This window comes from Anopheles darlingi, chromosome 3, assembly GCF_943734745.1.
Source record: "Anopheles darlingi chromosome 3, idAnoDarlMG_H_01, whole genome shotgun sequence".
Classification (NCBI taxonomy): Eukaryota; Metazoa; Arthropoda; class Insecta; order Diptera; family Culicidae; genus Anopheles; species Anopheles darlingi.
In genome coordinates, this window is record NC_064875.1 from 54,327,042 (window position 1) to 54,345,759 (window position 18,718).

Here is an 18,718-nt window from a genome sequence, read left to right on the forward strand (position 1 = left end):
TGGGAACGGTAAACTGGCGGGCCGGCATGGCAGAATGGAAGATACACTTTTAGGGCATTTCAAGAGGTTAGCCAACGGTGATACTAGCGCTTGCAGAGTGTGTCTGGGTGTGTGTGTGTGTGTGTGTGGAGTTGTGCATGCGTGCGTGCATGTGAGGCACACCGGGTCCGGTGTTCCAGTGGATCCAGATGTGTGGTAATTTCGAATTTTTACGTTTTTTTCTCTTTTTTTTTGTTTTTTTTTTTCACTTTTAGCGACCATCTTTCGTAATGGTTTCGACATTAAATCGGAAGCATGCGGGGTGAGGGGTGATAGCAGAGTAGGGAGAGGGGAGAGTGGGTGTGTGGATACAAGGGAGGGATTGGCCACCGTAACCCTCGTAACCGATAAACGGAAATTAGAGGAAATAAACTCGAAACGATCCGTGCGGTTCCGGTCTAGGTACGCGGCGCTGCAGCCCCCACCAGGGAGGGTAGCTTCACAAGAATAGAATCCCGTCGTATCCCTGCATCAATTTTAAAGAACGTCCGGACCGGACCCCCAAGACCCCGGAACCGGAGGTGGTGGGTGCTCAATTCCATAAAAGCTAAATGAAACGACGCGCGGAATTGTCTCGAGGCCTCGTTTATCTCGGTAAACGGGGCTGTTGACGGTGCGGCGCCGGTCGTAACAATAAAAACCAATGTTACAGAAGCAGCAGCAGCAGCAGCAGTAGCAGCAAGGAGCGAGCCCCGAGATCGCGAACGGTCGGTTGCTAATCGCCCCACGCAGACATTTCAATTTACTTCTCTCGGGGGCAACCCCGCCGGAATGCGCAGTAACACCACCGTCGGTAATCCAAGAAAGGTGCGAAGAGGATGTTTTTGTGCTGGTGCCTGGATTAGAAGTTATGGATAGCAGCTGTCAAAATAAGAACACTAACAACGTCCAACAACATGAACTGTTGGCTGACATGTTCTGAACGGCATCATATTTTGACAGCTTTTTCATTACTAAGTGAGGCTACTTTGATCAACCTTCTACCTTAGGTACGAGTGTTTTCCGATTCACCGGGACAACCATTTGCCATCCCAGGTACCTTTGAACCAGAAACCTCGAAATCGATGATCCATGTTGGGAAAATTCAAAACAACACCCAATGCCTACTCAGCAGTTTGTGTTGCCTTACTGTGCTTGGCACTTGAATTGGGGTTCCTACTGTTGCGGCACATTCCTCATATGAGAGAGAGAAATAGAGGTAGAGAGAGAGAGGAAGAGTGAGGTCGCTTATCTCATCGAGGGCACTTCACTTCAAATCTGCTGACGATAGCTAGATCAGCTGGAACAACCGAACAGTGTCGGCATCGGCATTGCGAACCAAACCACCAAACCAAAAGCACACACACCATCGGCTCAACTGGACTGGAAATTAAAACTGTCCGAACGGTGCACGGTTCAATTAACGTGTTACGGAAATTGTAACGGGAATGATAATGTTGCAAATGTTGCAAAAACACATTTGCGCCCAACCGATGGTCTGAACCTTTTACGGATAAGCCGGTTGGCGGGTGCGGCGGCCAACCCCCCTGGCCTCTGATCGGCCACCCGAGTTCGCTCACCGTTCCGTGAGATATTTAATGGAAAATGGAAGCAGTCTGGTTGCTGGTTACTGTTTGTTGCACACCTGCTCATCACCTTAGATGGCGAGAGGGGGGGTTGCTTTGGGTTGGTGAGCAACACCTCCACCATCACCACCACCACCACCACCACCAGCACGTGATAGTGTGAGCCGTTCATTTCCGAGTTTCATTCGTTTCCGCACTCGGTTCCCATTTCCTTTACCACCCGCGGCATGCGGAAGGAAGGGAGAAAGCTAAGGTGCGAGGGGTTCCCTTCTTTTGGTTCCCCGTTTTTTTTCCCCGGAATCGATACGAGAATCGAATCGAAAGTGTGATATCGTTGATTCGACTCGATTCGAACCGCACCCCGGACCATCTTTCCACCTTTGCTCGGGGCTTATAGAGAAGCTCTCCTGGGGACGGGGTTGCTTCCATTTCACCCCTCGTCACCTGGCAAACCCCCCCCCCCATCTTTTTTATGGTCCACCTTCAGCATCATGTCTTGTTTGATGAGCGAAGAGGCAACCTAACCTCAAACCATGAGCCCTGCTCGGTTCACAGCGTCAATAGAGGATTCCCATGAGGGGGGGAGGGGGAGCGCGGTGAAAGAAAGGTAGCTCAATGGCGGACAAGGCGAGAGCTCTAATCAATCTGCACATTCGATCCGATTACCACCGACAGAGAGAGACAGAAAGAGCGGTAGAGCTTGAGGCTCGTTGGCCTCTTCCACTTTTTTGTTGCCACTGTCCTGCAGTGTGTGCGTGTGTGTGAAGGCACTTCCTTCTTCTGCTTCTTCGAAGGACTTACGTCCCCTTAGGATTCATCCCTTAGATAGCAGGAAGGGCACCAAACCAACCAAACAACAAGAACGAAAGAAAAAAAAATGCAGCAACTGCCACGTAACGGTGCGCAAACAAGAAGTGGAATTGGAAAAAGGACCCAACATCCCTCGGTTCCCCGATAAGGATAACGAATGCCAGCGGGGAGGGAGGGGAAGGGGGCGAGAGGAAAGGGGAAGGAATTTTAATTTAAATTAGTTAACAGACTCCTCCTGGGCTTCCGAAGACTCCGAGCCGTGTGATCCTGTGATGAAATATTCAGGATCCCAAATACACCACCTCCCTGGATCGTACCGGGTCCGGTGCCGGGAGGCCAAAGGAGGCCTGGAAATTTCTCCTCAACGTTTTCCCTCAAAGGCCTCACCGAGAGTAGCGCCCTCGAGAGCCTTGAAGGAGGAGGAGCCGACAAAGACGAAACCATCGCCCGGAACATGTGCCGACAGTCTCAGATCATGTGAGGTCTTAGGTATTAACCGTTCTGGGTGGTCTTACCGGGGGGATGGAGGTATAAAGAAGCGACCGGGCAAAGGGACAGGGACACCATTACAAGCGAAGCCATGGTCCGGAGCTGGAATCGAAGCGCTCAAACCTTTCAAGCTGGATCGTTCCTGTTGCTGCTGCTGCTGCTGCTGCTATATCGAGTGGTATCGAGCATAAACCGGGCACACTGACACACTAAAGCAGACACACATACGGCCCACCCAATGGAAATGGGTGTTGATGTGTTCCAGGAAGAGGCAGTGAGGGAGGGGATTTTCTTTAGATTAGAGCGCCACCACCCTTGCCCCCTTTTCATCACATTCATGCTGATCGATGCCGAGCCGAGACAGTAATGCAGGCCAAGAAAACCCGCTGTAAATTGAACAACCACTCTCTCTCTCTCTCTCTGTATTGAAAGGATCCCTAGAAAGGGTCTTTACGCCCTTTAGAATCGTCTCGCTCGAGTCGAGAGGGAATTGGAAATGTTCTTGCCAAAGTGAAGTCGTAGTTGTCTTGTTCCTTTGCTTCGAGCAGCGTCCGTTCCCGTTCTTATTAAACGGAAAAGCAAATCGATGTCAAGACGATCTCCGGGACTGGTTCTCCCGGAGCAAGGTTTGCAAATTTCAATCAACCAACAATCAACACAAGATGGCTGGTTTACTGGTTGCCATCGAAGCACCCGTTGAACTGTGGAGCGCATTGTTTGCCTCCTCCTCCTCGTCCTACTCCTGTTTCGTTTATCGTGCTTCGATAGCTCCAATGAGTGCTTGGATTGCATTGCCGGCCTACTTCGATCTACTGGAATGTTTTCAATCAAATTGCTGCCTTCCTTTTTATCCCTCTGCTGCTCTGTCTAGACCAATCTCCTCCCTGGTAGGTAAGGTTTTTTTCTTTTTGGGACAAATTTTGTTGGAAGGATCTCTTGGTATTCGGGATCAGGTGGATCATGGAGGGGGAGTCTCGTTAGCGGGGCATCTACTGTCAAAACACAGGAACCGATTGCTTACCGTCGGGGCGTACTCGTACTGGAGGTGAGGTCAGCTTGAGCGTTGATGACAGGGCCTGTGAATCCAGCGGCCCACTAAAGACATAATCATACGTTGCCTCCTGACTCAATGTCGATACTGTCGTGATCGGTCCGTGTGGCCGTGTGGCGAGGTTTGGGGATATCGAATGGGGAAGAAAAAGGCGTACAATAAACGTGTTCGATTAGTGCTCCACCGCAACCACCTTCCTCACTAAAATGGACGCTACACAGAAGCAGCAGGAGATGGGACATAATGACCTACCATTACTAGCGGTGGCATGCATGGTGGTTGGTGGTGTTAATGGACTAGGATCGATGATCGGAAACATAATAGCGGTGCTACAATAACGTATGTGTATGTATGTGGCTAGCAGCAAATTAAGTACAATAAATCATTTCACCCCCAAAAGCCAGCAGCCGCCGTGTTGCTGCTTGGCAAAACGAATCAATTCGGATAATAAGGCAAAATTAATCTACGAGGAATTATGGGACAAATCAAAGCACGGAACGGAACAGAACAGAACAGGGATGTTGTGGTATGACTTAAAGTGACGAGGCGTGTGCGTGCGTGAGTTTCTGATGAATGCACTAGCGAGAAGGGAGAAGGAAACCAACCTGGATACACTGATAACGGCTGCAGCACTTGTGTCGACCGTAATGGTGGTAGTAATGGTGGCAATTGGGGCTCGGGGCCGTTCGAAATGGAAGACGGAGGAGAGATCATCGAAGGGTCGCCGTTTGTCGCCATAACATGGAGACGGCCGACTGTCATTGGTTTGGTGCGCGTGTTTTTTTTTGTTGTTGTGTGATATGTACAGCGATTACACCACCGGATGTTAGTAGATGATGATGTAATATCCGATATTTAGTTAGGTTAGGTTAGGTTAGGTGCCCGTGTTTGCGATGGAATGGAAAGAGAAAAAGAGAGAAAGAGAAAGAAAGATGACCGTTTAGTACACATTTAGGACACAGTAAGTGAAAGGAGACCAGAACAAACATTTACGATCATGTTAGTAGAAATTGTGCGATAATTCGGTTAGTTTATGCGCCGCCCAACCAGCCCTTGATCAATTTACTTACCGACACTTCTGCACGTCGAGTTTATGTAGAAAAAACATACGACACGAGCAGTCTCCGTAAAGGATCATCATAACTTACTAGTTAAAGTAGCTATGACCTGCCCAAGTGCTTCCTCGTTTCGGAGCTTTACTTCTATATATCACACAGAAAAACACATACACAAACACACACACACACACAGGCGCGCGCAGTGGTGCTAACCCCTTCGATAAACATAAGTTACCGTGCTGTAGGCGGCACGTAATTCCCAAATCGTGTCTGCCCAAGCATAAAGAAGTAATAAACAAAATAAATATCTCGAAGGCAAGTCCGAACACCGAACCAGCCAGAACCAGCCAGGCGTACAATCACCATCATCATCAGCAGCAGCAGCAGCAGCGCCAGCAGCCCCGTTGGCCCCGTGATGGTTGACTAAGCTCACAATTGGACTTAGTTCCGCTTTCTGCCCATTTCCGAGTATCATCAACCGATGTCTAAGTTGGTCGGTCGGTCGGTCGGTCAGGTTCCTGTTATCCATCCGTTCTTTTTTCTTCTTTTTTCTTCCCTAGCACTATTTCTCTTTCTTCTACTCTGCCGTCCGTCTACTTCTTTCTATCCAATTGAGCACTATCCTCACATCCTGCATCGGAGCCTTGGGCTTCCTGTGTGTTCCTGTGCCACCCAGCCACCACCTTCCGGCTTGCGTTCGGTCCGTAGGCCCACCTTCCTTCCTTCCTTTCCTCCTCCCCAGTCGGCTACTTTGGGCGAAGTCAAGCAGTCACGTCATCTCGTCCCATCCCATCATGCCATTTCTACCGTCCCGTATGCTGGTACGCATACGGCACAGTTACAACAGGTCTTGGCCTCCCTGGAACGCTGCTGGAACGGGCTGGCATGGATGTGCTCTGGTCAAATAACTCTCAAACCATCACCACAGACACCGACTGGTACGGTACCAGTCCAGCACCTTCCAGCAAAGTGAAGGAGTTGTGACAGACGCGCCTGAGCGCAAGAATGCACACGGCACACGGGGCACACCCATACCACGGTACCGACCGCACACCGACACCGGGGTGTGTGTGTGTCCTTGCACGGTTATGCAAATAGCTTGCTACCGAGAGCCCCTCCTCCCCCGATCCTTTACCGCTTTTGGTGGAGGGTCTCGCCGCCTCGAAAGAAATGTACTGCCACACTGTCTAGGATTGATATTATTCCCTTTCTCTATATTTCTCTCTCTTTCTCTCTCTCGCTTTCTCTTTCTCTCATTCCCTTAGGTCATCGTTACCGTACGTGATCTGTGGTGTACTATCGTAGCTCGGCTTCCAGTAGCTCGAGGTCAGGTGAGGTTCGTGTGCCCCCACACACACACACACGAGCACACGGGCGAGCACACGGACGAAAATCATATTCCAGTGCGACGGAGCACCGGAATGGAAAACGTGAATAAGTAAATATGTACGGTCTAAATAATATTTCACGGCTGGTTGCCTCGGAACACAGGGACCGTCCTGGCCTGTCCTGCGCTGGGCCCCTCCCCCTTTGTCCCATCGTAGAGCGCATAGAGTTACATTATTGTGCTTGCGCCAGCACAAGTAGCACCAGCACCGCGATGGTCGAGGCCTCGAAGGCGAAGTGGCACGATTCAACCTGCGCCGACCTGGCCGCGCGCACGAGGCATTTGTGCTACGTACACCTCGTTAGGACGGGCACACACACACGCCCGGGATGATGAGGATCCTACTCCGGGGAATTGAACCCCGGTTGCCACAAGTCAGCAACAGCAACAGCACGACTGGTTGGTGTTGGGGGCCGGAGAATCATGGAGCGCATTTCGAGCGCCGAGCGCCTCGACAGCCCTTTGTGTCGAATCAGTAGTTTATGAAATTATGGTTTCTGCGATAATCTTTGAACCATGGATGCAGGTAGAAGGAGACCTACCACAGACACACACACACACACAGGCACACCGTCCCCCGGCGGGGAGGATATTGCTACTGTGTGCTGTATAGTTCCCGGTTTTTGCCACTCACGCCTCGCGTCGGTTTGGGATCCAGGATCTGGCTATACAGGCGAGAGATGGGCACGAGATGGGGTAGCTTCTTCGCCGCAAACATTGCGTGGAATTAGATTTGCCGGAATCTCTTCCACTTCGGCGGTGTACGCTCCGTTGTGTGATCGGTTTGTTGGTGAGGTAGTCCTATAGGAGTGAGGATTCTACTCCTACTTGGATACCTTGGACCTGGATAATAACGATGATGCGGCGAATCTAGCGGCATAGCGACCATTCATTCACCATTACGCATTATCATCGAGCAACGTGTGTATGTGTGTATCTGTGTGTACGATATGGCCGGTACGGTCGGCAAGGAATCAATTGTTATGCGCGACCAATGTCCGATGCAATCTTGGCTAATAGCCCAACGAGGCCAGACAGGCTCCTCGAGCGTTCCCTGGACCGCAGCGGTGCGATGATAACGTTCCAGCGAATCGCTTACAAATCCACGTATCCACCGACGCGAGATCCATATCTCCCTCCCTTGTTCGTGTAGCGTAATTTACGGTCTACAGGCGCTGTAAACGATTACCCATTGAGAGCTGCTGTCAGTTCGAATAATCGGAGCAAGAATTGGGGATCTTCGGATTCACTGTAGTCCCTCTAGAGAGGGGGCCATGATAAGGCATATTACTCTGTAAGAGTGTGTAAATGTAGCCAATTTGCTTCCAGAAGTTAGAGGCAGTATCCAATCAGTCTGATTACCAACGGGGTCCCAAGACAAATGACGTTTCGGCTGTTGTTTACAGCATACGGCATACGCCCGGGTTGCGACTAATCCCGATCGCACTAGATAGCCTGCTTTGTTGACGCACACCAAGTAGCAGTAACCGTTGGCAGGCAATGGCATGACGTGCTGCGTGTTGTCGAGACGTATTCCAAGTGTGACGCGTGCCCCGTTTGAGGTTATGTTTTCTTTACCGACTACGACTTCATGGCGGAAAGGAGCGAAATTCTTTCGAAACTATTTAAATGCATTCAAATGCTTCGCTTGTCGCAACAGTTGCTAATGCATCCTTAATTGCATTCCACCGACCAGCAACAGTTCCCACTGCAAGGTATGCAAAAGAATGTTCGTTTCGTCGTGGCCGCTCCTGACGGTGTTCCTGGCGTGAGTAATGCTCCCGTAAGCCACACCCAATTCGCGGAAGCTTTTACTAGCACTGGTGATGCGTGTTGCATACTTTTGACTAATTTGAAGGGCCTGTCTCTTCCTCCCTCCCTTTCCGGAAGTGCAAACGTCCCGGCAAACCGGCAATCACAGTCACACAAACGCACGTCACGACGCAAACTGCCACTTTCAGTTGCACTTTACAAGCCAATTCCGCCAACCCGGTTTGGTGTGCGCACCCACCGGAATGCGTCCATGAAAGGGGGTGCCCACGGGGGTTTGTTATTAGAAAATTGCATACTAACCCCGGCCCTCTACCGGAACCCCCAGTATGGTCTGCAGCCACAATTGCCGGGGGGGGGAGGTGTTGCTTGCTGTCGTTACAAACAAACATTTACCAACGCGAAGCGCGGCATGTTCGTGGCCTTGGAAGCGGCAACGCGAAGGGCAACGGTACGGGCAATGTTCCGCAACGTTCTGCCACGCCACGTTCCGCCTCCGCTGCCTTGTGCCATTGGGGCGGGAATGGAAAATTAATCCGCGTACGACCCTTCTCGGTCTTTGTGTGAGCCGCCACCAACCACCAACACCAAACGACCACCACCACCACCACCACATGGTCCACGCTGGTCGCTGGTCAGAATGGTCGGCAAATCGATAATTTATGAGCCATATCTGGGTTAAGCTTTGTTTTTCACGAAAACTTTGCCCCAGTTCGCTCCGCTCCGCGTGATGTCACTTCTCGTAGGTGCTGCTACGCCCCGGAAGAAGAAGAAGAAGAGGAAGAAGAAGGCTGTTTACAACTGGCAACGAGTCGCACAACTCCACTCCATCCAGGAGGGGTCACTCCTTCTTTGGACAAATCACATAAATCCGATCCCCATTTTAAAGTGTTTCGCAGCAATTTGAGTCGCTGTCTCGGTTGCTGCTGCTGCTGCTGCTGCTGGCCAGCTGCGAGGTAATGGTGGTGGTCGCTGCCAAACATAATAACACATAAATAAGGAATGGAACCCTCCCGTTTCGCGTACCCATTATGAAGGTTTGCCAATTCGGTCTCTCTCTATCCCTCTGGTTCCATTGGTTGCGTTCTCGTTCTGGGCTGCTGCTGAGACTCGACTGCGTGTTTATAGTGCTGCTTGGACGGAGGGAGGAAGGATGCTAAGGACCTTCCTCAATCCGTTCCGCTCCCAAAATGGCGACCTCAATTTCCTTCGTTCCCCGGTTTGTGTTTTTTTTTTCTTGGGTGCAAACGACGCCGAATGAAAGAGCTCGTCGTCGTCGTGCCCAATGTCATAAATATTATGACCGACGGGAGGGCAAGGAAGGAAGGAATGCAGGAGGATGTGAATGCCGCCAGGACAATCTTCAAAACGACTGCCAATCGTTCGCGGGGTTCTGGGTCGCCAACGTCCATCAAAAGACGTAGAGGCTAAGACGACGACGACCACGACGACGACGGCATCGTCCAGCCCAATGCCTTGGCATCACCACTACTGGTCTGCAGCAGCACCAGCAGCATCAGTCCGGCCACTGATCCGCATTCCTCCATTCCGTCACCGGATGTGCACAATAAAACATACATACATTTATAACGACCCTTCAGAAAGCCATTAAGGACATTAAATGGAAATAAACTGTTGGACACCTCATAAATCACGGGGAACCTGGGGAACCTCACCCACCCACCCCACCCCCCCAGTAATGAACGGTGCTAGGATGAGACCAAAGGAATCTCGGAAGCAGTTCAACCCGATGGTTTCAATGGCGCAAAGAGCGAGCGAGCGAGAGAGAGTGAGAAGGTGGAGCCTAATGATGGCCACCGGAGATGCTGTGGACCAGACGAGAGTTATGAGCGTTATCCTTCCATGTTTACCGTGTTTCGAACAGGACCCAAAAACCGACGAACTGGTCCCGTGCCAGTGAGGGGAAGGGTTGCAAGGGGGTTCCACCACCTTCCCCTTCTCCCCATACCTTACAAACAACAATCTGTCTGCTGGCCTTTTGGCCCGGGAAGCATCCCGGGAATGCTGGCGGGAATGCTCGCCTTCAGAGTGTACCGGAGGGATGCTGCCAATCAATTGGTCGTTAGAGTTGGCCAACGCATCGTTTGCCGTTGTCTAAATGTATGTTTCTTTCGCCCAAAAAGTGCTCCGTCGGTGCGTCTGGAGGAAGTTGTTTACATTTTCCGAAATCGAACAAAACACTCCAAATGACATCAAAGGCATTCGTCAGCGTTCGATCATTGCTGAAGCAATGCTGCAGGAATGAATGGATCGGTGTATGAGCCCGGGAATGGTCGGAATGAGGGCCAGAATGTACCGAGACACGATTTGTCACTCGCCGTCCTGCTCCTGTCCAACGGGCGAGCATCTGCTGGTCCCACATAAATTATCAACGAGCACACACACACACACACACACGCTCTACTTGTGACGAAAGTGATGCACCTCCTTGTCCATCTTCCGGTCTGTGTCTGTGTGTGTATGTGTACGATCGGCATCAAAAGAGTTCAAGAGTACCAGGCGTCTCCATTAGCAAGAGAGTGACGGAGACGGACGAAACAAACATAAATTATGCATTGTGTAGTTGTACGAAGGGGGTGGGGCATCCAGCGAGGAGCGCGCGTGCACGAGCCTCGAAAAATGGCCATTGTCCATCCGAGAGTTCGCGTCCGCGCTGGAAGTAACAGCAGCAGCAGCAGCAGATAGTGAGCGAGTGATAAATGATTCATAAATTCCGATGCTACGATGCTATCTCTCTCTGTCTCGTAACAGCAACTTTCACCCTGACACTAAGCGGCATTTGCCTTTGTTTACTACTACTTGTGCCCTTACTTTGGTTCTTTCCCCCTTTCCCTTGAGTTCAGTTCCCTTGTAGGCATGTCCTGCCCTACCCAGCGCCAGGGGCCATAAGGCGTCCATCCAAACTGCTGACCTTATGCTCCTGGCTGGCTGTTGGGTTGGGGGCCTAGCGTTCGCGCTGTTATTGATTCCCTCACCCCCGGCACGCGCCCGGCCTGGTGGCCTCACTCGGAAACAATCTTTCGCCCCTCTAACCCCGATCAATAAGCCTAGGATTGTGGTGGTGGTGGGGGGGTCTTCAGGCGTAGCAATAGGTCAATATGTTGCACCATAATGCCTATTCGGTGTGTGTGTGTGTGTGTGTAAAAGAAGAGGAAGGCTCTACTCCATCGAGACCGTGAGAACTTTCCTTCCTTCCTGCGCGTTGATTGATAGCGAATGGAGAGAATTGGGCCGCCCCGGGTTCATGCACCACTCTCGACCACCACCACCCCCTCCTTCTTCTGTCCACCTGAGTGAGGGTGACCTTTTGTGGCCGCGGTGTGTACGCGTGTGTGTGTGTGTGTGGCCCCCTTTATTGGGGTTCTCGTTAACTGCCGTGATCGTTGGTGCGCCGTGTTTGATGATTGATAGCGTTGATTGAAGCGCCAACTTCGGGGCTACGTGAAGTTTGTGGAGCTTTTTTTTCCTTCCCCTCTCTTCCTTTCGAGTCCTTCCCGAGTAATCGGAAACGGTAAAAGGTAATCACTCACACACGCGCCTGTGAGGCCGTGTGAGGGATTCCATTGTATTTTCGATTGTCCTCCCCCAGACCCCCAGACTCTCATCGCCTCCACCCATTACGGGGTGCCATGATGTCCTTTGTGGTGCAGGTGGCTGCTGGAGTTGTTGTTGTTGTTGTTGTTGTTGCGTGTCGAGTGACAGTCAAATTAACGAACGTCAGATACGCATCGTATGGCCTTTCTCTCGCTCTCTTTGTGTGTGTGCGTGTGTGTCATACTATCGATAGGGGATTATTATTGGGTGATCCTCCCCCCGGGGGGGGGGGGGGGGGGTTGGTAGTGGTTTCCGTGGTGGGGTCTTTGGGGACGCTGTATCATTTATCAAGCGCCTCCCTCTCTCTCTCTCTCTCGCTGTCTGTAACTCGGTAACTGTTTGGTGCGAAATGACAAGAAATCACTCAATTATACGCCCTTACGCTGCGTGTCAGTGGGGGTACTGGGCGCGAACGGTCCCGTTCACACGCACGCTCGCTACGATATTAATGATTCTCCTGGAGTGCCACCAGACAACGGCCACGACGGTGACGGTGGTGTGTGGTAGCGGTGGCGTGCGATTGACACAGTATCATTTTCCTTTCGATACGTGCATTCAGCGTCGGAGGGCCACTCACTCGAACTCGTCAAACGCTGGAGTGTCCCCTTCTCGGAGTAGGTGATCTCGATTAACAGACTCAACGGTAACGCTGCTGCTGCTGCTGCTACTACTACCGCTGCTAATGATCACTTCATCAACAGTGAGTGAAGTGATGGCACTTTGAAAGTTTGCGACGACCGAGTTGTGGTGTGCCAATGGGTGCGCCATTTCTGGAGAGAACCTCCCCTCGGTCTGCCTGTTCAAGGGATTTCATTCATTTCTCGCACCAACGCTCCGCTTGGAACGTATGCAAATGGCGTCGTCGCCCTCACCACAAGTAGCTGGCGAACATATTCGAATGAATGCCAAGCGTTTCCGATGTGCCTATAGAGGATATTAGTTAGTTCGTCGTTCTCTCTCTCTTTTTCTCTCGCGCTCCCTTGTTCTACCTCTCATCGTGTGACAGCCAGCATATAGTGGTTGGGCGCGTCGAGGTGGAAAATGAGATTTTGCATTTTTCAACAGTACTTGTGGCGTCATTAGTTTTTAGTTTATCAAGCCAACCATTAAAAATCCCCCATTTCCAGCCTTGCACCCACTTTTAGTGCTCCCGCTTTTCTGATTGATAAGTTAGTAGAATATAGACAAAGTCCTCATTTTAAGATAGTTAAATTGTTCCAAAAGCCAATAAACTATACTTCTTTTTCTTGTTTAACACCATATTTATCTACAACTTTTCAAGAAGATATAAGATCGTAATATGAGCAAAATACATAATACAACAATAAAGCATGGCGTTTGGGGGAAACATTTAAAAAAACTCTTTAAAGATTTTGGTAAAAAACAAGTTTTACTTACATAAAAAAAACTAATTGCATGAAAAAAATGTATAAACTATACTTAAACACCTTGATAGGAAGTTTTTTTTTAAGTGAAGGGTGAATTTAAACTTCAAATGCTCAAAATAATCTACTACTTGTCCATGCCACGATTGACATTCTTTTTGAAAACGTTGGTTTTAAGCTTTGAGTTGTTTTAGCAAACCACTGTATTGTTGCCTGTTTTGCTTCGATTAATCCATAAATTGGACTCAATATGCTTGAAGAAACCCTCCAAAAAAGTCTTAAACATAAAACGTGTTAAAATAAATTTGTTCAGAAACTGTCTCTTCCTCCACCGCAAATGGATAGATAAGCGATGGGAACTTATCAATTTGAACGAAAACATACAGCACATAAAGTCCCAAAACCCCATTAGGTGACTCAGCCCGGTGTAAAACTCGGTGAAACATCGGCGGCAATGCCAATAGAGCCGAGCGCCGGAACGGTGTGCTTGTGGAACGGGCCTTTTTATAGCTTTATGAATTATTTCCAAGTATTTTGTTTACGAACCACGCACACACACACACTCGTACACACGCACACAGCAAATCCCATGAATTCAGGACCCGTGAGCCGTGGCGTAGGGTTTTTGAGGTTTTAGCCAGCTGCCATTTCGCGGTACGGTGCGGTACGATCCCTCCGGGTCCGTTCCAGGCCACTGCATCCAGCGGTCCGGACGCTCACTGAGAGTGTGTGAGAGAGAGAACTGAGAGACGAGTCCGCAAACCTTCGCATCGTCAATCCTGGAACGGACCTACGCGGTTTCGGGACGAGACGAAACGAGAAGCAAAGTGTCCGGAGGTCCGGAGAGGTGCTGATGCTCTCCGGGATGGCGCAGCTGGAGCAGTGGAGTGAATAATTTAGTTTTAAAACAGTTGTCAACAAGGGCTTAAATATTAGATGACGGGAATTTTAGGCACTCCCCCCGACTTTTTCCTCCAGTTAAGATGCCCAGAGCGCACAGGATGGTCCCAGGTCCTCCCTCTTCTCTGGTGACATCAACCCGGAATAATATCCTGGGGTATGAAGGTAAGTGGTACTGCAGGGCGCAGGGTCTTTAGCTTGATGTTTGCCTTTTTGATGAACTGCAAGCGAGTGACCGACACCCACACACACAGCAATGTGTTCGCTTCCGTGATCCATATTACATCACCTGCCTATGCAAATCATCCCCCAAACCCTTAAGCAAAATGACGAATGTAACCGTCAATCAGAGATCGTTATGAAGGAGAGAAAGAGAGCGAGAGAGAGAGAGAGAGAGAGAGAGAGAGAGAGAGAACCCTTCCAGGCAGCACAGTACAACACCTCTGCTAGTACTGGCGATATAGTCCCGGGAATCGATACTGCACATCGTCCTTCAACCCCTCATCCCCCTACCCCCCTGGCACGTCACAATGGATCATTACAATGCTGCACGCTGGCGTGTGCTGGTGAGAGTGGAAAATTGTGGCACACAAAAAGAAAAGCCCCAAAAGAGGACAAAACGTCCCCCTCCTCCCTCCCCGACCCGCCGAACAAAGACCAAACAACCAGCAAACACTCCCAATTTAAGGGATGAAGGGGGTGCGGGGAGGAGAAGGAGAACTTTTGGTGCATTTGAATTCAAAAATGGAGCTGCTTTGCGAAGCAGGCTCGTACCACGTGCCACGTAATGACGCCAGCAACAATAACAACAACAACAATCAACACAACGTCGAGATAACGATCGCTGAAGAGCATACACACACACACACACACACACACACACACACACACACACACACACAGCTACAGAACATGAATCCATTCGTGCGATGGTTGGTTGCGCAATGGTTGAAAGTGGCGGCTGAATGCGCTCGTTCGTTTCATTCGTTCGTTCACTCACTTGGCATTGTAAAATGGTGCTCCTCTCCCCCTTAGTAAAAGGAAGGAAGGAGGAGGAGGAGGAGGAGGCAACACAACAGTAGGAATACAGGAAACGATTCGCGGAAACAACAAACCGTTTCGGTGGTAAAGAGGAGAGGAGAGAGTAGAGGAGAGAGAAGAAAAAAAGCCCACCAAAGCCAAATGAAAATTGGAAAACACGAGCTTGAAAACGGTTGGCAATGTAGTGACAACATGCTGCTGCTGCTGCTGCTGCTGCTGGTGGTGCCTGGTTCGTGCTCGATGTCGTGTTCCCTGGCTTGCGAGCCCCGACCACCACCACCATCACCAGTACATCCTATCTTATTACTTTCTCATTCCCACAGTTGCACTCGCGCTGGCGGCGTACATTGGAATGTATGGCTGGCATTTGCTACTTCCAGTCCTGCTGCTGCTGCTGTTGTTGTAGCCTGTTGTGACCACGAGCGGATGTAATTTGAAATTGCCAACATTTACAACCAACTATCAATGTCATCCTGGCAGTCTGTGTGTGTGTGTGTGCCACGAGACATTCTCTCGTGGTTTTTTATTTCTCTCCCTTGGCTCGCTTTCGATACTTCGACACCGGTTAGCTGGAGCTGCGAATGGGCAGGATCAGTCAGCAGCCAAATGTGACTTCCTCCTCGTCAGGTGGATCAGAATCAAAATGGTTGAAGGCACAGACACAGACAGGTAGGGCTCAGGGGTGCATGTTTTCTTTTTCCCCGCCGGATAAACAATGTATCCAACATTTAAATTCGGAAAAGAGACACCGGATCCGGGACGGGATCATTCGAAGAGACGCGCCGCAATAAGCGGACACGCGAAATGAATTTTAAAACACATTACACCGATTCCACTACACCACCGAGAGCGGGAGACAGACACCGCGAGGCATTTTAAAAAAAGCGGAAAAACAAAAAACTTTCAAATCCTAGCAACCGCTAGTACTACTGACCCCCCCGGGGGGACCGTGCCCTTAGCAACGGTACCAGCAGCAGCAGCAGTAGCAGGCGATGCAACGTTAAAGGATGTGATGTTTCCGTGGTGCCTGGACTCGCTCGCTTTTTTGTTGCCCGAACCGTAATTCTACTCCACACTTTTCCACCACTCCCTAGAGACGGACGATGCTTCCGCTCGACGTTGCCCATCATTTTATTTTATTATCCGGACGGCCACTGTGTGAACGCAGAGCGCGCACTGTGGTGGCCCCTGGTAACCACAAAGCACCGACCTATCGAGCACGCCGAGAAGCCGACCCGGAAAGGGGAGCTGCAAAACGATGCCAAGAATGGCAGGACAGGAATAGGAAGGAGCCTTTGCAGCTGTAAAGGGAACGCAACCTCGCACAAATTGGAAACTGGAACTGAATGCGCCGGGGTCTTGCGACTAAGGGCATGAAGGAATGCAAAAAAAACAGAATAAAAATCAACCCCCAAAGAAGAAGAAGTAGACCCCTTCACTGGACTCGCTCGTTGACGTTCGATTTGACTCGATTTATACGCCGGCTTCAGGCAGCGAGCGAACGAGCGAACAACGAGTAGCGGAGAGGGACGCGCCAGGGCGCGTCAAGGCGCGTCAAAAGCTCCCGGGAAATTATTGAAGAAACGCAAAGCCTTTGCACCGCTCTGTGCGCGGTGGCCAGGGGCCAGCAGGAATTGATTTTCGGTGTGTCTGTGTGTGTTCGAGTGTGTGTCTGTGTGCAGACTTCCGAGAAATCGAAGAAGGGCTTACCATACTCTCACAAACGCTGGCTCGCTGGCTGGCTCGCTAGCTGGCACACAAAAACCCATTACCGTTGCCCTTTCCTCTCCTCGTAGCGTAGGATTTCCAGTCCTTGGCACCGGGTTTGAAGTGTTCAGTGATGCAAAGAAACAATTCCCTACCGGCTGGTGGACCGGGAGGAAGAGGTGAAAAGGAACAGACTACGAAGATGGGGATTGACGTTGGAAAATTGAAATCGACTACCAACCGACCAACCGACCAACCGACCAACCAACCGATCGGTTTCTGCCCTTGCAACGAGGAGCTTGTCGAAGTTGATTACTCTTCCGGGGGTTCGTTCCGTTTGCCCGTGCCACGGAACCGTGTCCATCCACGCCCCACGAATCAAATCGAAGTTCACGAGTCGTTTGGTTTTGCAATAAACCTGATAAGACATACATATAACATGTTGTTATAGAGTCGCGAGACATTAAATGAAGAGCGTCCCCGGAAGACCGTGAACGAACCGTGAAGGGGTCCTGCCATTACGATCTCGGTGGTTACTGTCACGGAGTCACCGGTGACCTTCACCTGACGGTTGGCCATAATGAAGAACAAACACTCTAAACCTCGAACACAGACAGAGCGCCGCAGACGAAGTAAATAGACGAATGGCTAGACACCGAAGAGACCGTGTCCATCGGATCGGAACTGCGCGGCGCGAACACTGGACAAGATTTAATTATGATAAGTGAAACGCGACACATGGCGGCCCTCCTCCTCCCCGGTAGGTGAATGTTATCACGGTGCAATCGATTCAATTACTTCCATGGCGTCGCCGCCGTCGCAGTGTCAACAAAGTCAAACTGTTTGTGCTTTGATCGTTAACCGAATTATGGCCAGGGTTTGTGAGCACACACACACACACACACGCGCGCGCCTCAGTCACTCTTTAAAATCGGTTTTAACAGAACCAACCAAGCAATGGCCTGTAGGCAATGGTCTGGCTCGAGGATAATGAAACGACAATGCCCGGGGACAATGATTTCATTTCCTTGAGTGTCGGCAGAGGGCCTCTCAGTTCAAGTCCCCTAGAGTCCTTAGTAGTAGCTTGCAATAATGCGTTCCTTTAGTGCACCTCGCACTCCAAGAGAGAGAGTAATGAAGAAAAGTGAACCCTAACAGGATGCCTGCTACTGGCGGTGTACGGGTGTTTGTGTGTGTGTGTGTCCTGGTTACTTGGCAAACACCAAACCAAACACTCCACGACGATCTGAAGACGGTCTGGTCTGGCAGGCCTCGTTGTCGTCGTCATCGTCTTCGTCATCGTCGCTATTCCACGCCAATGCGCCAACCTCGCGGTTCATGGATATAAATTAGCAATTCAAAGCAAAGTATCCGCAACGAAATGGGAGAGATTGAACCGAGGGAATCGCTCCTGCTGTGGCATTGCCGTGGCTCTAGGTACCTTACCTTGAACCTTACCACGAGAAATCAACTCAGGCCTTAGATCGCCTTAGAAGCCGCCGTATTTAGCGTAAAATTGGGTGCTACGAGGAGCTTCATCTTCATCAGTTCAGGCAGCTTGGAACTAAGGTTCCCCCCCCAAAACCGAGGATCTGTATGAGGAAAAATAGCTTCAAATGGATGATTAATACGTCCGCTGCCACCCACCACTCCGCAGACGTAAGCACAGTTGAAGGAATGTTAATTATGTGCTAATGTAGCCTTATTCCGTGGTTCACTTGGGGGAAGGGAAACCGAAATGAATTACCACAGCACAAACCCACACACATCCAGATACAGACACAAGCACACAAGCACACATTGCAGGACGATTCTCTCAAACGCACTCAAACACTCTGCTGAGCTGACATCATCAACAACATCTTTCTGCAAATGTCCTACCGAACTCGAGTAACGAGTTG

General features: G+C 50.4%; 1 protein-coding gene across 11 annotated transcripts in view; it reads right to left on the reverse strand.

Annotated features, from left to right (window-relative positions):
* Positions 1-18,718, reverse strand: part of LOC125954982 (glucose transporter type 1) — a 156,444-nt gene that overhangs the window by 52,429 nt on the left and 85,297 nt on the right. For 5 of the 11 annotated variants that reach the window (XR_007469074.1, XM_049685747.1, XM_049685746.1 and 2 more), the window contains exons 1-3: positions 4,560-4,823; positions 3,925-4,041; positions 1-46 (exon numbers count right to left, since the gene is read on the reverse strand). The exon at positions 1-46 is cut by the window's left edge and continues 186 nt beyond it. Coding sequence is in view for 10 of the 11 variants with exons in the window: in XM_049685747.1 (XP_049541704.1) it covers positions 1-46; positions 3,925-4,041; positions 4,560-4,716 (320 nt within the window). In the remaining variant the exon portion in view is untranslated. Of the gene's footprint in view, positions 47-3,924; positions 4,042-4,559; positions 4,824-18,718 lie in introns of those variants that run through there. The other 6 variants (XM_049685750.1, XM_049685751.1, XM_049685752.1 and 3 more) reach the window with 3 other exon arrangements.